This window comes from Odocoileus virginianus, chromosome 9 (assembly GCF_023699985.2).
Source record: "Odocoileus virginianus isolate 20LAN1187 ecotype Illinois chromosome 9, Ovbor_1.2, whole genome shotgun sequence".
Taxonomy (NCBI): domain Eukaryota; kingdom Metazoa; phylum Chordata; class Mammalia; order Artiodactyla; family Cervidae; genus Odocoileus; species Odocoileus virginianus.
Genome location: NC_069682.1, coordinates 30,165,959 through 30,191,222, shown reverse-complemented (window position 1 = coordinate 30,191,222; position 25,264 = coordinate 30,165,959). Strand labels below are relative to the sequence as shown.

The 25,264-nt window shown below is 39.9% G+C and overlaps 1 protein-coding gene across 8 annotated transcripts in view; it reads right to left on the bottom strand.

The window, feature by feature from the left end:
• The window catches only part of CACNB2 (calcium voltage-gated channel auxiliary subunit beta 2), a 409,499-nt gene that overhangs the window by 31,902 nt on the left and 352,333 nt on the right, over nucleotides 1–25,264 (bottom strand). For 5 of the 8 annotated variants that reach the window (XM_070472125.1, XM_020876308.2, XM_020876311.2 and 2 more), the window contains 6 exons: nucleotides 19,075–19,197; nucleotides 16,564–16,700; nucleotides 13,469–13,545; nucleotides 6,873–7,006; nucleotides 3,081–3,161; nucleotides 2,562–2,620 (listed from right to left, as the gene is read on the bottom strand). In XM_070472125.1, the coding sequence (XP_070328226.1) occupies nucleotides 2,562–2,620; nucleotides 3,081–3,161; nucleotides 6,873–7,006; nucleotides 13,469–13,545; nucleotides 16,564–16,700; nucleotides 19,075–19,197 (611 nt within the window). Of the gene's footprint in view, nucleotides 1–2,561; nucleotides 2,621–3,080; nucleotides 3,162–6,179; nucleotides 6,242–6,707; nucleotides 6,728–6,872; nucleotides 7,007–13,468; nucleotides 13,546–16,563; nucleotides 16,701–19,074; nucleotides 19,198–25,264 lie in introns of all 8 variants that reach the window. The other 3 variants (XM_070472126.1, XM_020876313.2, XM_070472127.1) reach the window with 2 other exon arrangements.

Below are 25,264 nucleotides of genomic sequence, written 5' to 3'. Positions count from 1 at the left end.
AACCATGGCAGGTCCATTCATAAAGCCACATGGCAACTACTTTGGACCAGAAACAAAAGACTGATACAACAATGAAAATACTGTCTTTGTTTCTTAAATGAAATCAATCCGGATGGCAAATACTGTAGAACATGGGTCCATGATGCACCCTGTAGCTGGAATCTATCTTCCAAGTTCAAAACTTAACTCAGGTTGAAATAGACATCAGGGAACCCATCTCATTCCCCCATCTTTGGCATTTAGAAAAGAGTATTGGGTTAACTCAGTCATAGAGAGTGAAGTGCCTGGTCTAGCAGGATTTTCTGGGTAAGTAGGTTCATGTAGACAATTCCAAATGGTGATAAATGACAAAGTCAAGAACACAGAAGTGAAAGCTACACAGGCCCAGTTAGAGGTTGCACCAGAGCCTAGATCAAGCTGAAGGCCCAAAGACCAACCTGTGATTCCCAGCATGAAATATTATATTTTATAAAGTCATGCAAAGCAAAACTATCTAACGAGGAACATCTGATTAGGAAGACTCTGATTCTAAAGTCTTTTTTTTTTTTTTAATTTAGGCTGTGCTGGGTCTTCATTGTGGGGCACAGGCTTCTTTTCGAGTATGGCACGCAGGCTTAGTTGCCTTGTGGCATGGAGGATCTTAGTTCCCTGACCAGGGATTGAACCTGTGTCCCTTGCATTGGAAGGATGATTCTTAACCACTGAACCACCAGGGAAGTCTCGTGAAGGCTTTTTTGAAACACAGATTCTGGTTTTCATTTTCTGTCTCTTTCAGTCCTTTGCTTTCAGTTCTACTACTATTCTAGTAGTTATGTATGGATGTGAGAGTTGGACCATAAAGAAGGCTGAGCTCTGAAGAACTGATGCTTTCGAACTGTGGTGCTGGAGAAGACTCTTGAGAATTCCTTAAACAGCAAGGAAATCAAACCAGTCAATCCTAAAGGTAATCAATCCAGGATATTCATTGGAAGGACTGATGTTAAAGCTGAAGCTTCAATACTTTGGCCACCTGATGCAAAAGCTGACTCATTGGAAAAGACCCTGATGCTGTGGAAGACTGAGGGCAGGAGGAGAAGGGGACGACAGAGGTTGAGATGGTTGGATGGCATCACTGACTCAATGGACATGAATTTGAGCAAACTCTGGTAGTTAATGAAGGAGAGGGAAGCCTGGTATGCAGCAGTCCACGGGGTCAAAAAGGGTCAGATAAGACTTAGCAACTGAACTGAACTAACAATATCCTGCCATAAAAGCTCCCCTCTTTGCCCTACCTCCCCTACTGATTCTGGCTATGGAATAGACCTTGGTCCTTGTCTTCTTTGAAGAAAGAATTCAACAAAGAGACAAAATTTATTAGAAGCACAGTATGTGGAAAGCACATGGGGGAACCTGGAGTAAGCTTGCACAATAGAAGGCTGCTTATTGGGGGCAGTTTTCCAGGTTGTCTCTGGCCAATCATCTCGCTTGTGCCCATCTTTTGTCTTTCAAAGGGCAGCAGGAAGCCAGCTTCAGGTGCTCAGCCTGGAGCCTATCTAACTCCTACCTCATTACCAGAAGTCAGTATAAACAAGAACTAGTCATGAAAGCTGGTGTGTTCAAGGAAGAAAGTGAGAAATCTAAAAGAACAGTGAAATCTACAGATTCCATCTACTGCACTTGTATTGCCAGACAGGAAAAGGAAAGGAATGTGGAGAAGAGAGGCATCCAATGTGTCTCATTAAAAATACAGAAATACACCCTAGCTCTGTCTGCTCCCAGGTTCCCAATAACCTATGCTTAGTTTACATTTGGAAGCTTCCAGTTTAGACTCCAATCCTATCTTTGATGCTTCAGAAGTTGGCTGAAACTTTACTATGGTGCCTACTGGTTATTTGATTCAAGGCTGCCATTCAATACACCCCCAGTAAACTCTGTGAAGCCAAGGCCCTTGTCTGATTTTGCTCCTCACAATGCCTGGGTCAGTAGAGAAGGGGAAGCCCAAGCCCTGTTTGGGTGGAGATGGGGAATGGGATCCAGCACCAGGTAGGGGTTGGCCATCACTCACAGTAACAGGAGAAAAGGGAGAACATTCAGGCAAATAAGCAAGGGGGATGGGTGTGCAGCTGGTGGGAACACTTGGATGAGCTCCTCTGCTTGCTTCTGTTTGCTCAAAGAAACAGGAAGCAAGTTCATCAGGAAGCTCGAGAGGAGAAGATGAGAAAGGAAATGCTGTGAAAGCCTTTTAGAAGAGTAGAAAAGTGGATGGAAGAGGCACATACAATATGATTTCTGGGCAGCACTGAGGGCCAGCTCATCATGAATTTAGGGTGAGACTCATCAGCAGGGGTTTGACCAAATTCAGCTACAGATGCAGGTGTAGGAATGGAGAGCTGAGGTTGTGTGGGGTAAGTATGATAAATATTTACTGAATCAGATCGAACTGAATGGAACTTACATCCTGTCACCACAGAGGGTTGAGAAGCCAGTGTTCTCTTAGGATCCACCTGCCTGTCCCACCCAGGTTTCAGTTTCATCATCTTTAAGGAAAAGATCCACAAAACCCAGAATTCTGAAATACTCACCGCCCTTCGAATCTGTGTTTTAAAAAATCAAACAGTGCTTTTTGCATCATATCTGTGACCTGCAATTGAGCAAGCAATAAGACATGAAAAAACATTACTAATTATGATAAAACAGTCTTATTCCTCTTAATGTTAAAAATCAAGGCTTCCCAATGGGAAAATTTAGCATGTGAGGGTCACTCCCTTTTTCTGTGGCTGAGCTTTGATACATTAACAATGAAACAAAACAAAGTTCCCCAAACTCACTCTTGGAGGGATAATTAACAACATTGCAAGGGGCTTCCATCATTCTCCATTTGACACTCTCCCCAGACTGAGTCAACTGTGGTATGCATACATCTCCAAGGCAACAGCCAAGGAAACAAAATAGAACAGAACAGTAGCAATGTACCCCATGGCTTGAAAACAACATGCTTTGCTGCCACCAGCTTTTTTCCAAGTTCAAGAGTCAGGAGAGGGAGGTGTGCAAGGTCAGGTCAGCATGCAAGGTCAAGGATGTGCCAGAGGGCAGCTACCTACCTCGTACCCCTTAAGAGAGGGGCCCACCAGGACCACAGGTCGCATAGAAGGGACCACATCATACGGAGGGGTGTGCTCTGTCTGCAGAGAGAGGAGACGCCTTCAGATGGTTAAAAGGCAGAGGGAACTCAAATATATAATTAGCACATAATTAGCACATACTGTTCTTTCTCAACTCTGTGATACCAGGCACTAACTTCCCAGAAGCTGCCATTCTTTTTGCACTGGCTTCTTTTGCTAAATAAACCCAACCCAAGACTGGGTGGTTTTATTTCCCTCAGGTTTCAAAGTGACTGAGTTGTCTACAGTTTTCTGGCTCTCCTCAAATGCTCCTGATGTTCCTAACGCAGGAGGGGCTGCTTTTGAACAAAAAACTAGTTAGAACAGACAGAAACATGCCTCATGCAGGAGAGGTGCTTTTAAAGGCTTGACCGGAGGTTAATACTGCTTTTCAGATGCATTTGAGTTTTCTCAAGAGTTGAATGATCAGACTTCATGTGGTTAATGACCAAGAAAAGAAAGGTCTTTGGGTCTTAGATGGTGGTCTTACCTGGATAAAACCTTGGTTTTTTGTGACCAAATACTTGACAGTTTCTATTTTGCTGTGAGAGTTTGGAGGAGCCTGCATGCTTGTTTCAGTAAATGGAATCATGATCACTCTTCACAGCTGATGGATTTATATTTTTAGGTTTTTGGTTTCCATCCTTTGGAACTTAAACACTTACAATGTCAGGTTTATGGGTCTTGGAGGGAAGATGGTTCTCATGCGGTTAAAATATCCGAGCAGGCCTCCATGGCCTCACAAGGTTCATTGTCATCTTGCAGTTCTCATGTGCTTCTCAAGAACTGTTTAGGAGGTGTTTCTGTTATATAACTAACTCATTCCCTCCCACAAGAATTTATTTCTTTTTTAGAAGAGCAGGGGGAGGACCTAACTTTGTAGCCATTTCTAAAACTTGCAACAATTTTCAGCTCTTCTGCTTCTAATACAATAATGACAAGAAAGATTTTCCCTCAAATTAGATAACTTATTTGTTTAAAGATCTTAAAATTGGCTATTTTAATAGCAGAAAATGTTAAAATGACTGGGAAAAAAATGACTTTTATTTAGTGTGGAAGACAGAACTATGGCCTAAGACACTGTGACACTCAATGCACACTCCTGCATTGAGGAGAGTCTGAAAAATACATATATGTTAAGAACCACACAGACCAAAAGAAAAATCTTCTCTGAGCTACTGGAAGAATTTAGTCAACTGATTGCAAATGTGAATGCCATTTTTGCATCAGGCTGTGTCAAGAACACATTGCTGTTGCTTAAGATGGCCCTTTACCAACTTTATGACTTGAATCGAATTTCATTTGCTTAAGGGCATGGCGAGGGGATGAAAAAGCATTTCAAATTCAAAAGTTTCCATCGGAGTTTTGCCCATAGTCATGGACAATAGAATCTGAGGGGAGAAAATATGACTGTGACTCTGCTGTCTCAAATTTTACTGCTGAAAGCTTTATCTAGTGTTCAAAATGAATTTTAATAGATACAATCAAGGTAGAATACATTTTTAAACAGAAAAAAAAAAAAAAAACAAGAACAAACCCAAGACAAACATAATACAGTGACAGCACAAAGGCCACACAAGCATCACTCTAAAAGCAACCTAAAACATGGAAAACAATCTTATCATTGCATCTCAGGTTGTTTTCTTTTTTTGTTGTTTTTGGTTTTTGAAAGGTCTATATTTAAGCTGACCACATCATTAATAACATAAGAAGAATGAATACCAGTGCCGAAGGCATCATAAGCATATTCATGAGATTATGACATGAAATTAATTCAGCAAAATTATTCAATTATTGCATTTATACCACCTGGGATCAGATTGAAAATATTTAGAAGCCAAGTCCTTGTAACTATGAGGTCTAAGAATACCTTTCCCATCATTATAATTAGGAATATCAGTTGCATGCATTTTAGCTCCCAAGAAATTTTATTTCAAGTCTTTAAATATTCAGTGGCCCAGTATTAGATGGGTCTTGGGTTCCTTCAATTTGTGACTGCCAACTATTAATAGCAATGCTGCTAATCAATCAGCTTCTTCATCAGTAGGGTAGCTACAGAAATTACCTTATTTGATGGAATATTGGAACTTTATGCCCTATGGATCAGGACACCATCCTTTTTATCTATCCTCTCCTGCTAAGTGTAATTTGTTCCAAGTATTTAATGGAAGAATTACAATATACATTTTTCATGTTTTGGAATTTAGGAGTCAGCAAACTTCAGAAAAACCTATCAATGAACACGGTTTTCATTCATGTTCCTATTGGGTAAAGCTCAGAGCAGCTGAGCAATGCTGAATTTTTAGGTTTCTGCTGCCCTGAACCCTGTTAAGTCACCTGGCTATAAGTTTTAGTGGTGACAAGAAGAAAGGACCAGAGAAATGGACCCACTGTCGTGGATGAATAGTTGGCTGTGGCTTTTGGTGCTCACACAAAAATCCAGGGGTTTTAAATTTTGCTTGGAGTATCTCGGTCTTCCACAATGAAAGCAAACACAATTTATTTTGAAAAACAAAACCAAACAGAGTTCAGCATCTGACAGCTCACTGATGACTCAGAGTTCCTCCACAGGGCAGAATCCTACTGTACAGAGGAGAAGGGCTCAGGGCATGGAGAGCTGGAGGCAGAGGAGATTCTACTCCATGCCCACGTGTGTCATGAGAGGTTGTGCTGGACTTGCTGACATTAGAAAGAAAGATTCTAAAGACAGCACAGCACAGCAGGCGGTGGACAGTGGTGTATAAAAGAAAGAAAGGAGTGGGGATTGTGGCGGGGGGCACTATCCTTAAAAAATAATGCTTCAGAGCTACAAAATGTGCTTGGAAGAAACAGATCTTGGAGTCAAAAGAGCTCAGCAGTACCCTAGTTTCCAGTTAGGGAACCAAGAGGATCACTGGGTAGCATCTTGGTTGGCCAGTGGCAAAGGCTCTACGCACGGCCACTGTGTCACCATCCGACAGGTGGGATGCTGAGATCTGAGTGACGGAAGAGGCAAGAACATGGGGAGAGGATTTATATATGACAATAGGAAAAACTCACAGTAAACCGCCAAAACAAGCCTGCAGTTTTCCACTGGTCTTGTTCATCTGCAGATTTTGCACCTAGTGGATTAGAAGTTTAAATAACTGACTAAATTAAAAATTGAAGAATTGAAAAAAAAAATTTTTTTTTAGTACAAGCTATGTATCTGGATATCATAAATCAGAATCGAATAATGGTTTTTCATATGCTTGATTATCAGTTAAGTTTCCGGAGGAAAGAAAGTGATAGAGACAGAAGCATGCACGAGAGAGGTGCATTACAAATGGAGTCTTCAGCATTGGACGTTCCTAGAATGTTGGAACGAATGCCCTTGGTGGTAGCTGTTATTCCATCAAAAAGGCTAAGTACTGTAATGGTGCTTCCACAGGTCACTCACTGAATTTAGCTGGTCTGAATGGACTCAGTTAGCTGCTTGATACATTCTTTTCTTAGGACAGAAATGATTGTGTTGAATATTAACTGTGGGACTGAATGCTAATGATGCCAGGGGCAGGATAAACACAGCTCATGTCAATGTGAACTTACCGATTTCTGCTTCTGCTTAGCTACAGCAGCATGGAAAAGAAACAAAGAATAACAAAGCATGCATGTTATTGGCTTTATCAAGGACGCAGACAGTCCACAGGACTAGAAATGTGACGCAGTGCAGTTGAGCGCGTGGACAGACGCAAGCTTGGAAGTTCATGTTACCTTCTTAAAGAAGGGCATTCTTTTCTCTTTGGAGTGGGGTGACGTTACACTGTTTGCACTGGGTTTAGGGGAGCGGTGGTTTGCTGGAATATCATTGTCTTCTGCATCTAAGCCAGTAGCATCTATGTCTATAGCTATATACAGACAAACAATTCAAAAATCATCAGGTAGATGGGAGAGGAAAAATTGGTTATCAAAAAAATAAAACAAAAAGCAAACAAAACTAATCATAGTCAAAGATCTATCACACAGTGCTAAGCACAGTCAACAAAGTAAAGTTTCAAGGTAAAACACATAAAGAATGTCATCAAATTAAACAGAAAGATCCTCTCATAATATCTATGTGCTTGGATACATTTGTTTCATGCTCAATCTCTTGAGTAAGATTTTGTTTTTAGAGAAACAAGTTTTTTAATTTGTAGTTTCAAATGTAATATTGATATTTTCCAAATCAGCTGTCAGGACAGAAAACCTTCAATTCTTCCCATAGCTTAAACCAGCTTTCAGATAATCAGCATCAGAAACCTTGATCACTTTTTGCCTCTAATTTCTTATTGAGCTTGGTTGAACATAAGGGCAGCGTGAAAAGGTTCACTGAAATTATAACAGGCATGTGAGGGGCAAAGAGAACAGAAAACCCTAAATCCAGTGACATAAAGAAGTTATAGATAAGACAAATGACTCTAGAGGGTCCCAGGATGGACCAGATGGAAATGATTTCACCATGATCTAGGCACTCTTGAGGCAGGTCTGATGGAAAACTAATTAGAAGCCACTGGATGTGATGACCTCCAAATGAATCTTATACAATGGCCTAAGTAGCCTCCTGATGATTTTATATAAATTTGCTGGATTTACATGAGAGGCAGCAGCAGAAGGGCAGGAAAACTCAAGGGATTGTACCACTGATCTCCTCATCTGGAGAATGAGGGGTTTAGGTCTGTGGTTTGACATGCTTTCACCTTTTAAACTCATTGGCTCTGAAAACAGCACTGAAAAATCAAAATCTTCAATGAAAAAGATTCATCATCTCCTTATGAGGTTCATACAATTCAACCACATGCAATCACTACAGAATTTGATCCATGGTAGAAACCAGAGCTGGAAAGTATTGCATAATCAACAGCAACTCTCTTATTTTTCAAGATTGAAAAGATAAATTCTCAGAGTTGAAGGGACTTGTTTTTGGCAAAAGCTCAGAATCTACTTCTGCCTCCGTGGCGCTATATCCCATCCCTCCACCAGGCTGCCTTTCCAGCTGACGTCCTGCAACAATCCTGGTGCCCTCATCCAATTCCCTAAGCTTCCTGAGTGGGGTCATGTCCTCAAGAGTCAGGATTCAGGAAGATATTATGGAGTTGAGCCCACTAGAAAATTATTCTGTCCTTTAGATGGGATCAAGTAGAAGAAGAAATCAACTTGTCCCAGGAAAACATCATATCACATATGTCACTCTCTTTTTTCATGTCGTTCTCTTAACATAAACCACAGTCCATTCAGATTTAAGGACCAAACTACTCTTGTGAAAGGACAGACAGCTTGGTGTTTCAACACCTTAGCTTCCATGCCCTGTGAAACACTGGCTGCCCTGGCTCATGACAGGCGCCATGAACCTTTCCAAATGACCGGAGATCATCCGACAGGCGTCATGCTATTTTTCAATGTTGAAGTTATTATGGATGTTATATGATTCACTCAGCCTTTCGAAAATGAGCTGTCTTGTTGAATTGTTCCTCTTTATTTGATTAGGTCGAAATACTGGGATGGAGCAAACACCTGGCATTGTTAGCACAGTGTTGCAAATATCAGCTCTTGCGTGCACAAAGCTGAGGTCAGATGCTCTTTCTCCATGAGTCATAATGGTCTGAATTAATTCCTGGTAGGTAGTTAGATATGCCCAGTAAATATGTCTTTCTCTTGATCTCATCTGTGCCTTTGGATAAGCTCTAGGATAAGCCAGCATGTGTTGTACAATAGAAACATTATGAAACATGCCCAGTGATTTGAACTAATGCTGATGTGTATACCACCCAATGATGCTCTTCCCTGAATCTCAGTTTAGGGAGCATGTTATTTGTGTCTTCCTGCATAATATGGAGGGGATGTGGGTCATGTTTTCATTAGTCCCATGGTACAGTGGTCTCCCACCATTTGGGGAACAGGAACCAGTTTTGTGGAAGACAATTTTTCCATGGACCTGGTGGGGTTAATGGTTTGGGGATAATTCAAGTACATTGCATTTATTGTGCCCTTTATTTCTATTTTGTGGTAATCTCAAGATATTATGCCTTGACTTTAGGGGTTAGGGTTCACACTCCTATGAGAATCTAATGCCACTGCTGATCTAACAGGAGGTGGAGCTCCAGTTGTAATGCAAGTGATAGGAAGTAGCTGTAAATACAGATGAAGCTTCACTGGCTAGCTTGCTGCTCACCTCCCGCAGTACAGCCCAGTTCCTAACTGACTAGGAACCCCTGCTATAGTATGTCTTAATCCAAATCAAGGGCTTCCCAGGTGGCTCAGTGGTAAAGAATCCACCTGCCCATGCAGGAGACATGGGTTCCAACCCTGGGTCGGGAAGATCCCCTGGAGAAGGAAATGGCAACCCGCTCTAGTGTTCTTGCCTGGGAAATCCCATGGATGGAGAAGTCTGATGGGCTACAGTCTGTGGGGTCTCAAGAGAGTCTGACGTGATTTAGCAACTAAACAACAACCACCCAAATCAGTTTCCCTTTCCGTGATCAATTCCAATATGCTCTACCTTTCTAATCGGTTATTGGACTTATAAAGGCCACATTCAAGGGACAATGCCCTTGACAGCCTCTCTGAAATTGAGGCTACTCAGTGGTCTGTCCGAGTTGACGGGACCTTGGGATAGTAAAGCTCAGGAACCAATTTTATGATTGGTCCATTGGGTTTTTTATTTATTTATTTATTTATTTTATTTATTATTATTTTTTTTGGGGGGGTTTTTTATTTAAAGGAAGAGTGACAGTGCATAAAAATGAGCCCAGATGTTTGGCTATACACACAAACAGCCTGAGTCAGGTTTGCAATTTACCTGCATTTGGACAGAAGGGCTCAAAATCCCAAATTGAAGACTTCAGTTTTCTAGTCCTGACTTTGGTTAACTTAGATCTAAAAGCATATACATTTGTCCTGAGACACAGAATTCTAAATCATTTGGCTAACTTCAAAACACACTAAAGAAATTTACTAAAAGTTGAGAAGCATGTTTGACTCTTTAAATGATTCTATACACTTTAAGAGGCTCAGATGGTTCTTATTCTGAGAGGTGTGAGATGCTCCTTTTAAATTTCATGCTTGCATCAGCATACCTTGGCAAACATTAGTATTTACTTGGGAAAATGGTCTCCTTTAAAAATAGTTTATTTTTGTCCTCTTCATGAGCATGCTTTAGTTTTGAAAATTATTATTTTTTTTTTGGCAGAGAGCCTTGGGGATGTTTTTTGAACTCTAAATTTCAATGTAATCTTAGACAGTTGGGTCGAGTTGAGTGATGTGCTGGGGTTGTGCGTGTGGACACACACGTGTAGGTATACAGAATGCTTTGTGCAACCAGCTACTATCTCATTCCCCAGGGGTGAGGTGGAAAGTTTTTACTTTTTCTTTTTGCATTCATTTACTTTTGGCTGTGCTGGATCTTTGTTGCTGTGGCACGGGTTTTCTGTAGTGGTGGAGAGCAGGGGCTCCTCTCTAGATGCGGTGTATGGGCTTCTCATTGCAGGGGCTTCTCTTGCTGTGGAGCACGGGCTCTAGGTGAGTGGGCTTCCGTAGTTGCTGCTTGCAGGCTCAATAGTTGTGATGCATGTGCTTAGCTGACCCGCAGCATGTGGGATCTTCCCAGACCAGGGATGGAACCCACGTCCCCTGCATTGGCAGGTGGATTCTCAACCACTGGACCACCATGGAAGTCCGAGGTGGAAATTTTTCCTTTCCAAAAATCCTGGAGAACCTCCGATTATATTTACTTTGGGCAAGTGCTTCTATTCTTTGGTCTTATAATGGGTGGGCTTATTTGTAGATAGGGCCTTGGGAAACAAAAGATGATGATTAATCATTGGAGGCCAATCCACATTTGATAGGTTCAACAGGTTTCCCTGGAACTTCTCTATAGAAGGTTGGGGGAACCTCTCTGTAGAATTTTCTTAGGTTTTTCTATTAGGTAAATTGTAGTATTAATACAAAAACATAGCAGGAGCCTAACGTACTTATTAGGGCTACACTGGTGGCTCATGGGTAAAGAATCCACCTGCCAATGGAGGAGATACAGGAGATGCAGGAGACATGGGTTCAATCTCTGGGTTGGGAAGATCCAACTGAGAAGGAAATGGCAGTATTCTTGCCTGGGAAATCCCATGAACAGAGAAGCCTGGAAGGTTATATTCCATAGGGTTGCAAAGAGTCAGACACGACTTGAGAGACTAAGCACTCACATATTTACAATGTATCTATTACATATTTTGTAGGTGGTTAGTATTTCTAGTTCACTTAGTGACAGGGTGGTTTGTGCTTGGTATTCAGAAAAGTGATTCCAAATTATAAAACTGTCTCTGTACAAAACTTGGGTGAAGTTAAAAATCTCTTTCTTTTCTTTACACTGTTTTTTTTTTAACCAAATAAAAATGTCAGCACTTGCACATTGTAAGGTGAAGATGATGAAAAGATTGTTTTTCAAAAATTATCCATGTTTTAAAGACTATAATTTGTACTTTTCTCTTTTCTAAATTGAAGTATAGTTGATTTAACATATCATGCTAATTTCTCCCATACAGCAAAGTGATTCCATAATACATTCCTTTTTATATTCTTTTCCATTATGCATTATCACAGGATATTTAATAGAAAATAATCTTTATTATATGAAACTCTTACTTGAACTTGATGTTCAGGAATGACTAACGGGTATGGCAGTATTCTCCAGTTTTCTTCCCTGGAGAATCTCAGGGACAGAGTTCATAGGATTGCAAAGAGTTGGACATGACAGAAGCTACTTAACATATATGCACATAACATCCAGCTACAGAAATTAAATGTTACTTTTCAAACACACTCACTTATTCTTCAAAATGCATGTTGTTAGCGCTCATTAGATTGCAAAAATGATGAGAAGGCTACATTTTGATTAAAGGAAACAGAAAACTTCTAGGTTGACAGAAGTGGAGCTGACAATCTGAGGGCAGGGTTGCTATTTAACACAGGGAACTGGCATTTTCCTATTTCAGGAGACAGTGACAGTCCTCAGGAGTCTCTGAGACAGTTTTGAAGACACAGAGGAAGAGAATAAGGTTTGTTCTATAATCGCTGCAACTCCACCCATTTGAGAGGTAGAGAGAAGCCTCCTTTCCATTGGGCACTCAGGGAATATCTAATCACCACCAATCAGGGGAAGACAACCTCACATCATACCTAAAGAGCTCTGATGTTTCATTTCAAACATACTATTTTACTTAACTTTGGGCAACTTAGAATTATAGCTAGTTGTAAGTACATGACTCTGGAATTCAATATGCATTCTAAAACAATTGATTTCTTATTGTGCTCAGACTTTGCTCACTTAACAAATCTTCCAGTTTTAACTAAGAAGCTGGGATGGGTCTCTGAAAGCTGCCAACATCTGGGAACAAGGAACAATCATCAGTAACAAGGGGGACCCTTAAGACCTGGCAGTCATGGTGCAATTATACTGTTCCTTCATTTCTCCACAGAGGCATAATTCTCTGTCTTTGACCTCTTCCCACTTCTAGCTTCCCAGAAATCACCCAAATGCTCCACTGGCCCATCCTTACCATCTTCCTCTGACTCTCAGTTGCATCTCTTAGCAAACTAAGACTCTGATCATAAATTTTCACCCAATTCAACCAATTTGTCTCCTGTAGATATAGAATTCCAAGTTCAACACAGAATGGTAGAGTTGCCAGGCTGAGCAAATACAAATTCAGTTAATGAATTTCAGATAGACAAAGAATCATTTCTCAAGTATGTCTTGAACAACACTGACTTGCACTAAAATAATCAGAAATTCACATTCTTCTTCAGGGCTTTGGGAAGAAAACAGTCATTACTCTTCCTAGAAGTGTTTCCATCTTTTGTTCAGTGTTTCTGTATGTCTTCTACATGTTCCACGGAGCTTCCTAGGTAGAGTTCATGTCAGACCTATCAATCCATCGTCACTTTATCCTTCTTTCTTCACTTTTCTAAACTTTTTATCCTTCACTTTTAATTTAACACTAAGGCCAACACCTCCCATGGCACTCTGATTGATGGTGACTGTTCATTCATTTACAGACCATGACAATGTGCCCGGGATCACCGTGTACAGGGGGACTAGAAAGTTAAATCTGCTTATCATCTCGATCGCCTAAACCGTGAACACACTGACACCATTTCTGGGGTTTTTTCAAAGGCAGAAAAAAAGTTGCCCATATTGTTCCTAACGCAATTCTCATTTCTGCTCCCTCTGAACATCTTGAGGGTTAACTAGTGACTCGGTTTATGGAAACTCACACAACTAGGTAAGATGGAGAAAAGCATGACATGCAGTAGGTACTGTTCAGCACTTACTACCTACTTACCAGATGATGGAGGTGTAGATTTTCTGGAACTAGGTACTATGTCACCCAGACTGGATGATGAATTTCCTCCTGATTTACTGCAGTAAAGCAAAAGTTTATATTACAACTGATACTTATTTCAGAGATGAAGACATCTGTGCTGCTCAATAAACATGGTTACTCATTGTGTTTTTACTGAACTTTAAATCTGCCTTGCCTCCAAGGAGGCAAAGAGTAATCTCCCAGTGGGTTCCTGAAGTGCTTGAAACATCTGTGTCAAGGTCTCTGTTTCAGATTCAAGGCTTAATTTGAAAAGGCCCTGAGAGACTGAGGAAAACTAGGGTACCTGCTGCACCCGTCAAATTCTCTGCCAGGATCGTAAATAGATTTCTCATTTTCAAGACTCTCAGAAGCAATGCATAGAACCCACAGGCTAACACCCACACTTGTTTCTTTTTCATTGGGTTCCTGCTCCTTTTTCTTGTACACCAGAAGAAGCTTGCTTCTTTTTTTGTGTACCAAGATGGACAGTATTCAAGTATTCATGAGCAATCTATTAAAAAAAAAACAAAACCCAACAACACAGCAATAATAAAATTTGCCAACCTCTAAAACAGTGATCCTCAACCTTTTTGGCATCAGGGACCGGTTTTGTGGAAGACAATTCTTCCAAGGAACAGAGGGTGTGGATTGGTTTTGGATAATTCAAGTGTGTTACATTTACTGAGTTCTTTGAGCAGGGGGTGGAGCTCAGGAAGTAATTCAAGTGATGGGGAGTGGCTGTAAATATAGATGAAACTTCACTTGTGTTCAGCTCACCTTCGGCTATGGGACCTGGTTCCTGACAGGCCAGGGACTGGTATTGGTTCATGGCCTGGGGGTTGGGGATCCTTTCTCTAAAAGACACTTGAGAGAACATGACAGTGTTCCATGATTTAACTCTCAGAGTGTACCTCTAACATTTCTCAAACATGGCTAACAAGGAGTGTTCAACTTGGCTCATTTAGGAATGATCTGAACTTCAGAACTACCAAATTCTAAAGTTTGATCTGAGACATGCTTTAGTGTCTTAAAAACTTTGGAGTTAATATAAGATCAGTGGCATTGATGCTTTTACCAGTGACCTGCAGGCTAAATGATACACCAGATATATGACCTCCTCACAGAGGTGGATGGAAAGGAGTATTTTTAAAGAGTGACATGGAATTTCAGCAAGACAATCTTATGGCCAAACATTTATCATAGCCAAGCCCAGGTCTAGTGGACAATAATCTGCTATAGTGTCTATGTATCCAAGGGTGAGATTTTGTAAATATTTACATATGTTTAATATTTTATGAATATTCATAAGAAAATACAAATTCCACTAAAATGCCAGGGACAGGCTGAATTTTGTTGCTACCATCCTGGCATTTTAATGTGTAAAAAAGACAAACATCAAAAGCTTTAAACAACCACCAGAGGCCTCTGTGTCTTTTTGAGGTTCTTAAAAGATACACCAGCAAGTTTAACAAGGACACCAGACACCATGTAAAAGTAGTAAAAAAAAAAAAAGTGGTATTTAGAGAAGCCATTTCTGGCAGTTATTTAAAAATACCCATTAGCAAGACCAAAACATTTTCTTCCAGAAGTTTGTTTTTTTCCCCTGAACTATTAAGTCTAATTCTAGTTCAAGCTTGAATTTATTCTACATTCTCTTCGAATTTTCATAACAATCAAAGTATTATTTGAGTTGTGTAAAACTGTGACAAACAGTGCAAAGAGTCAAAATGTTCAGAATGCAAATTTGCCCTTCACATTTAATTCCATAAAAATGTCATGTTCTTGAGCCAGGCTCCAATTCTACTGCTTTTGATTTCTGCTGATTTTTTTTTTAAATTTAACTTACAAATCTGAGTTTTATAATACTGCTGAATTCCAGCTATGTCCTCAAAACAAAAGTATATTTAAAATTTTTGGAGACAAATGTAAAAACCTCTGAAGAAGAAAACAAGGAAACAGTATTTTCACCTACTTGGGCAAAAAAAGAAAAAAAAATACTAGTGGATGAAGATGGATGTTCCAAACCACAAAGCATTTTATATTTGACCTGTGTGTGGGCACTCAAAAAAAATTCTTGCTGACACTAAAATATGGTCTTTGACAAAGGCTTTTTTGTCTTCATGCAAATAGATAAAACATAAACTTCAGGAAACAAAAGCTGAGCGATTTGCATTAAAGAAAAGACTTGCCTATATCATATCCTTTAACTGGAAGAAGCAAATCGTGTTCCTGTACTTGTCTGCAAGGGGGTCATTTTCACATTTACTTCATACTCAAGGAGCCCTTCTAATGATTCTAGTGAAGGGCAAACAGCCTTAAGACTCCTAGGAAAAAGGATCATTTGGCCCCAGCTTATTACATAACTCATCTAACTGCTATCTGCAAGGACAATTTTAACTGCTTTCTTACTGAGTTTCTCTTTAAGTGTTAAGCAGTGGGTAGAACTGAAAATTGAGTTTCTTAAGTGAAAATGAAACTCAGAGACCACAAGAGCTGCTCCTTGCTGGTCTCCGAGACTGTCATTTCTAAAACATCTTCCTACCGTGCCAGGCAGCTCCAGATACTGGGATTAGTCACCACGATTGCTTGATGCCAGAGTATTTTCAGCCAAAGATTAGGACTTCAGAATTTCCTCTGCACTAAAGCCTGAATGTAATACTCTATGACCTTAGCTCTTTTCTTTCCTTCATGGTAACAATTAATTTGATTCTCTCTTGAAGAGGATGAAAATGAGAGGCTTGGGTGATGTTTTTAAAATACAGGATTTGTGATGCTCTCAGTAAACCCTATTACCAGTCTGAACTAAAAGAGCCTGAGAGTTATAAAATACTAGTGAATGGAGATGGATGTTCCAAACCACAAAGCACCTTCTATTTGACCTGTTCGTGGGCACTCAAAAGAAATTCTTGCTGACAACAAAATATGGTCATTGACAATGGATTTTGCATCATTATAGAAACGAATACAATGTAAGTTTTCTAACACAAAATAAACATTGGAGATTACAGCAACCAACGGTTCATGAAGGATAGTACAGTATGAACTCTGACACAAACACGATGTTCTTCTCCTACCTGGAGTAGAATTTCCCTTGCTTGGCTCTCTGTTCATGCTGTAGCCTCATGTTTTCTAGCTTGACTGGGCTTGGAATGAATCCGATTTCACAGCCTTCTTTAACCAATCGCCCTATCCACCAGTCATTGTTAAATTTCTAAACAGAAAATGAAAATTGTTCAGATCAGTGCACAGAAGTTAAATGAATCTAATGAATCTTCACATCCTTTATCTTCCCAGTTAATTTTTTTCAGTGGAGAGAAATATGGCAACTACAGAGAACTCTGCCTCAAATATCACAAGTCAAGAAACCTGTAGGTTCAGGTGTTGAGTATGCTAAAAGTGAAGTATTTTCGGGATGCTCAACAAACCATCTCTGGCTTGACTCTGCCTTCACTTTCCTGACTATGAGATTTTCCTGAATTCCACTGCAGCTGCTGGCACCACGAGGAGGGTAAACTCTTCCTATTCAAAGATTAACAGCTTTTCCTGACAAGAGACCATTAGGAACTAGGGAATGTTACAGAATGTCTTCCTCTTGTATAATCAGAGTACTGAGAAGTATTATGAGTGAAAAATACTGACATTCACCTGAAATATCTGCTGTCAGAGCGAAATTTATCTTTGTTGCAAACAGGTTTATAATGACCACAATCTGGTGTTCACAAATGATTTCTCGACTTATGCGAATGTTGGCAATTTCTCTCCTGTGCCTGGAATATTTATCCTATATCTTTAAGATCTGGTTTGATGTCCCTCAACTGAATAGTACTTTTCAAGCCTGTTCTTGAACATCTCTGTCAACTACAAATTGGCGCTTGCCATCTACCTCTACGAGAACTAAATCATGTGCTGTTGCAGCCACTGACCTTCAACACTCCCTGAAAGGAGTTCAGGGTGGAGAACAGAAATGAGGCACTCTGTGCTTTGAAAAAACTGGCAGAACAGGTCTTCCAATAGATATTTTCAGGAGCTCATTTTATGAGCCTAATGCTTACATCTCCTCATATCTAGAAAATCACTAAAGTTCTTCATGATGATGACTGCTCCTCATGACTAGAGAAACCTTCTGCAAAAATATGTGCCTGATTGCATATACTCCTCCTTCATCAAAATCACCTAGATACTGGCCTTCTCCCCTGCCTCTTTGGCGCAGTTTCTCAGAGCCATCCAAGGTGCTGTCTCCTGGGCTATAGTCCTCATTTTGGCCCAAACAAAATTTAATTCGTAACTCTTATGTTGTACTTTTTTTTTTCTTTTTTAAAGTCAGCATTTCAAAGAAGAAAATCCATTCTGTTTTTCTTTTCTTTCTTTAAGTATCAGCCCTTGGGATGGGAGCCTGGATTCACCTAACTTTCTGTTGTAAAGTGAAAGTTAAGACTTGTTGTACTTCTGAGAATTTTTTGTTTTTCCTTCCTAGCCAAGGGACTTTCTTCCCTGGTGGCTCAGATGGTAAAGAACCTGCCTGCAATGCAGGAGACCCAGGTTCAAGCCCTGGGTTGGGAAGATCCCCTGGAGAAGGGAATGGCAACCCACTCCAGTATTCCTGGCTGGAGAATACCATGAACAGAAGAGCCTGGTGGGCTACAGTTCAGTAGGGTCACAAAGTCGCTCAGACTGAGCGACTGATTCTTTAACTTCCAATTTTTCCTAGCTGAACAGAAATAACAGCTCTTTTGAAAAGTTAAAGAAATGGTAGGCTCTATATTCTCTAGGCTCTTTCAATGGCAGTCATCACCTCTTTTGCTCATAGCCTTTAGTGCCTGAGCAGTTACATCGACATACGCTCCCTAGGACATGCTGTTCCCTAGATGGAAGTGTTCCAATGGTAAATTCCTACAGGTTCAAGAAAGTCTCACGCTCACAGCCTGAGAACATCATGGAGGGGAAATCTCTGGCAGAGCAGGCTCTGATAAATGTTGACTCAAAATAAACCTTAATTAAGAGTGAATTTTTTCCAATTTACAGACTGAGTCATTGTTAACAGAAAGTGGAGGCTTTTGGCATGGTGGAAAAGGGATGTTCCTGATATCTATTTCTTGTCTAATTCCATCCATTTCTCCTTCCCCTACAGCAATTCACCACCAAAGAAGGAGAAAGAGCACCAGCGGTCTGAGTTCAGACCTTGTAAGCAGAGAGGAGAGACCATGAATTCTAGATACTATTATTAAACTCTCCCCAGATGCTTAAACTTGGGACATGAGGCGCAAATGACACATGGTCAAGGTTAAACATTAAAAGAAAAAGTACAGGTTAAATATAAAAAAAGGATCATCTACTCCAGTGGTTCTTGATTTCTAGGTCACAGAGCCCAGGGGAGCCTTGAGGTTATTCCAAGAAGCCTGTGACTTTTTTCTTCTTTAAAAAGGTTATATTTATTTTGGAAAAGGTTGAGAGGCACCGATTTCATGTGTATGTTATATAATCACAGCTATCCATGTGTCATTTCACAGCAATGAGAAGTAAGAAGTGATGTTTCAAGGTAAAAAAAAAAAAATCATGCAGCCAGAAATTGCAATTATTCTCCTTACTTCCTTAACATGCAGAAAATCTTTTGCTTCGAATGAGATGGCCATGCCTGGCACGGGAACATCATCTTCGTGGGCAGCACTGTAGCTGACATTTGTCCGCACTGCAAATGCAACGGGCTTTGTCTAAAACGGAAAAAGGGGGGAAAAAATAAAAAAAGAAGTGTTCCTTCTCTTTTCCCCTCAAAATACAAACATACACGGAATAACTGTTGTCAGAGTTGTTGTTTTTCCTCAATTTGGTTCTTTATCACAAAACACCATCTTAGTATTTCCAACATGGGAAACCTTTGGGCACTCAGCCACATACACCCATTTCTGAACTAGAAAAAGGCCACTGTGCTTTATGAAAGCACTCTAAGCAGTGAAGGTAGAGATGAACTACTGAAATATGTGTTTACAACATAAAAACTTGTAACAAATGGAAATCAGGAAACATATATAGGTTTGAAATGCCAAGTTCTTGTGTTTCAGTGAAAAAGACTTGGCCACTGGCATATCCACCCCCAAATCTACCTTAATTAATAATAGAAGAGGGAACTTCCCTCGTGGCCCAGTGGTTAAGAATCCATCTTCCAATGTAGGGGACTCTGGTTTGATCCCTGGTTGGGGAACTAAGATCCACATGCCATAGGGCAACTAAGCCCTCATGCCACAACTAAGACCCAATGCAGCCAAAAATTAAAAAAATAATTTTTTTAATGACATGATTCTAAAACATACTTTGTTTTGCCTGAAGAAAGAACCAAGGAATATATCTTATGACTATTAAAGAGTATATTCATGGCTGCTGGGTATCATGAAAGCAATGACTTTCTATTCTAATATTTGTCCTCCTTGAGTTTTCTCAGTCACTAAAGATGATAACATTCAGTAAGCTATTCTTCACTATTTGATGCTTTGCAAATGTACAGATACATTTTGTCCTCTGTCAAGCAATACCTGCTTAATCACAACGTTAAAAAAACAACAGGTAAACTGAGAAATAGTGAAAAGAGGCATTAACTAGCACTGGGTTTCTTTCACAATGTGGGCAAGAGGATTTCTTCTGAGCTGTTTCTTCCTATTCAAAGAGCTCTTCATCAGGACTGCTCATGAAGGAAAAGGGGGAACTGGAATAGAAAGAACCCATCTTCACTTCTGAATTTTCCATAGTTAATCTGTTCTAGCTGACTACTGTCTGGGTGAGGGCTGAGTTTATTAGAGCCATGGTTACGTAGATTCATCCACAATATGCAGGAAAGAGGTCCAGGTTCTAGATACAGGCACAGTAGACAGGAAGGGGACTGAAAGACATGACATCTAATTCGTGACATCCATTACGAGTTTTAATAGTAGAAGAGGGCTGCTCCTTGTATGGAAATATGAACTTTAAAGAAGAAAAGTAAAAGTTGCCTAATAGTTCTACCACTGAAACACAATCCTGGTTTTTTTAAAAAAATTATTTTTCCTTGGAGGATAACTGCTTTACAATGTTGTGTTGGTTTCTGCTGCACAACAACAGGGATCAGCCATAAGTATACATATGCCCCCTTCCTCTTACGCCTCCCTCTCTCCCCATCCCGCCCCCTAGGTCATCACAGAGCACTGAGCTGAGCTCCCTGTGCTAAGCAGCAGCTTCTCACGAGCTGTCTATCTCACACGCGGTGGTGTATATATGTCAACGTGTGACAATGCAAACGGTATTTCAGGGGGAAAATGGAAATATCATTTTAAATAATATAGAAATTTGTTTCCCATAGCTATAACCATAATGTACCTAATTCATATCCAGTTCTTAAAGTAACATAGTAGTTTTTCCTGTGATACACTTCTTTTTACTCTACCATTTAAAAAATTACCTTGGTAATTCAACCCCTTTTTTGACGTCTAGGTTTAGAGGTTTTTTCATTATGATAAATATTCTGCTTTGAAAAATCTTTGTACAAAAAGCCTCTTTCTATTTAGGATTCTCTCCTTGGGACAGATTCCCAGAGGTAGCATGAGTAAGCCATGAGTTATCAAGACCTTTTAAAATTCTATTCCAAACTACTGTCCAAATGGGCTCTGCCATTTTAAACTGCAACCTGCAGGATACGTTGGTGCCCTTTTCCCTAAGATGCAGTTTTAATTAGACTCAGTTTTACTACTAGAAATAGGATTTTCTGAGTATAATCAATCCACTATTGGAGACAGTTTCTGATCCCTAAAATATAAATCCAAGATTTTTTTTTTAAATGACATGATCTCTCATCTCTCTCAGGGACTTCTTAAAAATTCCTTGGAGCATACAGAATTTAAGTGTAGTGCATGTGCGCACGTGTGTGTACACACACACACATATTTAAACCACTGGAAGATCTAAATTTTTTTTTTCCATTTATTTTTATTAGTTGGAGGCTAATTACTTTACATCATTGCAGTGGTTTTTGTCATACATTGACATGAATTAGCCATGGATTTACATGTATTCCCCATCCCAATCTCCCCTCCCACCTCCCTCTCCATCCAATCCCTCTGGGTCTTCCCAGTGCACCAGGCCCGAGCACTTGTCTCATGCACCCAACCTGGGCTGGTGATCTGTTTCACCCTAGATAATATACATGTTTCGATGCTGTTCTCTTGAAACATCCCACCCTCGCCGGAAGATCTAAATTTTAAATGTACAACTCTATAAAGGATCCTATGAAAACTCTTCTCTTTTTCCCAATGATCAACTTTTCAGACACTGGAGTGGTAGGAAGAGGGAACACTGAGAAAAGAAAAATAAAGAGGTGGTGAAGGTTAGCATATAATAACCAGGGCAACAGATGATGATTTTATGTTCTTAGATTAAGATTACAGTTCAGAGTGTGACTCCCCACCTGGCTCAACTCTATGACCAACCATGCTTCCCTTACATAAGGAGCTTTACACAGCAAGCAGTACAGTAGCCCGGCTGGCAGGTTCAGGGGGATGGATTGTGGGCACTTCTGGGGCCACAGGACTTGATTTTCCCCACAACCTAAAGAAGCTCCACTGGCACCTTGGAAGCCTGACTCATGGAAGCCCCTAAGTGCCAGTCAGAGATATGTTTTAAGTTTACAGCAGGAGCAATTATTATTTTTTCATAGTCTTCTAGAATCACTAGACCTAAGGCTGTCAGAAAATAATTATTGTTAAGTAGGGGATCATTAACTAACAAATTTCTTTGGATCCAGCAATTCCACTTCTGGGCATATATCCAAAGAAAATGAAACAAAACTACATCAAAGAGATATCTAGACTCATGTTCATAGCAGCATCATTCACAATAGTCAAGACATGGAAACATCCTAAGTGTCCACCAACAGATGAATGGATAATAAAGATGTGAGATACACACACACGCACGCAGGAATACTATTCAGCCATGAGAAAGAAGGAAATCCTGCCATTTGCAACAACATGGATGGACTTGGAAGGCATTAGGCTAAGTGAAATAAGAGAAAGACAAACACTGTCTGGTCTCACTTATATGTGGAAGCTCAAAAACAAAACCAAACCCCCAAATCTCTGGTCATGAAATAGGATAAGACAAATTATCACAAATTCATGGCTTTCTTTTGAGCTTGCTTCCCAAACAATAACTTAATGAGTTGAGAGTGAAGCTAATCATTTTAATGGCTACAACAATGTTTACATACAGTTAATTAAAAATGTGCTAATGATGGAATATCTACTGTTAAAAAGCAAAATGAAATTCACTCAAATAAGAAAAATAGAATTCTGATGATTAATAGTTACTTGAATTTTCAGGCATCAATTTCTTCATTTCTTAATACATTTTATTATGCTAAATAGCAAATTATGTTTTTCCATTTTCATTCAGAGACCATTAGTAGTTAATAACATATAAGGGAAATCCATAGTTTGTTTTCAAGTCTACAATGGGTTTTTCTTAAATATTAAGGACTTCCAACTTGTAGTATTTTTTAAAGAAATTGAAAAGTGTAAAGAATTTAAATGACCCAGATGTCTATTATAAGAGACTGCAGAAAAGACAGTTTAACATTTTAATGAGTCTCTGATCCATTTTCTTGTACATAATAATTTCCTATAAAACTTGCTATGCTTTTCTATGATTTTAAATGACTCAAGTAGGACTATAACCATTGAGACTTACAATGGAATTACTCAGACAAAGATATGGTGAGGTACTTTCAGAAATAAGATCAGAGCTATCTGCTTTATTAATACTTGCCTATCATTGACCTTTTAAAAGATATAAAGTATCAAGGGTGCCTGAGAAGTCTTTAATAGCAAACCAAAGCAAACCACAGTGATAAAAAGGATGTAACAACTATTTATATATCCTGATAACTGAACAATGAGTCAGACTGAATAAGCAAATAATCACAGATTTGTCATAAAATAAAATTTACATATGTAGTTAACTGATTTGAGAAATTCAAGTTTCCTGTCTAAAATGGATTAATTTAATGAATATTTATTAAGTACATGCTTACTATCTCAGGTTCTTACCCTCACAAAGTTTAACCTATATTCTAGTAGAGGAGATATCATAAGCAAGATAGTTGATTTCAAATAAGGAATAGAGTAAAACAAAGTTATATGAATAGAGTGACCACCAGAAGAAGACAGACTGGCAGTGTGAAATGAGGTGTTTAGGGAAAGCCTCTTTTGAGTTTTCAATTATCTCTTTATTCACCCACCCACCCACCCACCCACCCATCTGTCCATCCATCCATCCATTATTTATGTGTCAGGCACTGTTTTGGACAGTTGGATTACATCAATGACCGACAGAAACTAAGATTCCTGACCTCTCAGGGCTTACATTCTAGAGGGGGAGAGACAGATTATAAATAATAGACATGATAATCAAATAAAGTATACAACATGTTAGAAAGAGACAAATTCTGTGGAAAACATGGTAGGGAAAGCCGGGCTGCCAGGAGCCAGGGCAGGGACAATTTTCCAGGGCCGTACAGAGAGCCTGCCTTGAGGAGGTAGTGTTTGGATAAACGCACGAAGAGGTAAGAGAATGCCGGCGCTTGAACTCCAGGCAGAGGGAGGAGCCAGCGCAGAGGCCCTGAGTAGGGAGCAGGTCGGATGAGCTCGGAGACGACAGGAGCTGAGAATAGCGGAGTGCAGGGGACCAGGGGAGCTAACAAAGATGAGGTCAGAGCTCTCAGGTGATACCTGACTTTGTAGCTCCGAGTTAAGATGTGTGGCTTTTATCCTAAGTGAGATGAAAATCACTGGAGGGTTGTCAGCAGAGGAGTGATGTGGTCTGACATGTTAAAAGGACTGTGATGGCTGGTGAACGGAAAAGATTTGGGGACTTCGAAGTAAAAACAGGAGAATCAGTTGGAGATGCTCACAGTAACTCATGTGAAGAGATGATGGTGTTTAAATCAGAGCAGCAGCAATAGAAGTGGTAAAAAAGAAAAAAAAGGTCCAATTCTTTGTGTTTTCAAAGTAGAATCAACTAAATCTGCTGATAGATTGGATAAGGGTGTGAAAGAGAGCTGACAATGATGCCAAAGGCTTTGGGTCTGAGCTACGAGAAGGATAATGTACTCATCAGGTGATACACAGGGGAGGGTTAAGTGCATAGGAGGCAAAAATAGAAAATTTTACATTTCCTTTAAATTGAAGTATAGTTGACTTACAGTATTGTGTCAGTTTCAAGTGTGCAATTAGTGATTCGATATCTTTATAGATTATACCAAAGTTTTACATGTTTTGAATGTGTACAGCTTGAGATAATATGAAGCATCCAAGTAGACTTTGGAAGAGGGCTCAAGATCTGAAAGTCTGACGGAAAGATCTGGGCTAAAGACACAAGGTGGCAGGGACTTCTCTGTCGGTCCAGTCATTAAGACTCTGTGTTTCCACTAAAAGGAGCGTGAGTTCAAGTCCTGCTCAGGGAACTAAGATCCCCCATGTCTTGCAGCATGGTCAAAAAAAAAAAAAAAAGATATTAGGTGGTAAATCTGGATGATACTGCCAAGGAAATCAACATACGTGAGGGCACTCGAACTACAAAACTGCCTCAACTTCCAAAGAGTGGAGAACAACTGCGAAGTGGAGAACAACTCCTGGTTTCCAGGAGGTAAGTGTCTCGAGGAGCAGGAAGTGGTCAACTGGGTCAGATACTGCTCATCAGTCAAATACTGAACGCTGGCACCTGCCACATGGATTCACAACCTGGAGGTCACTGTTGACC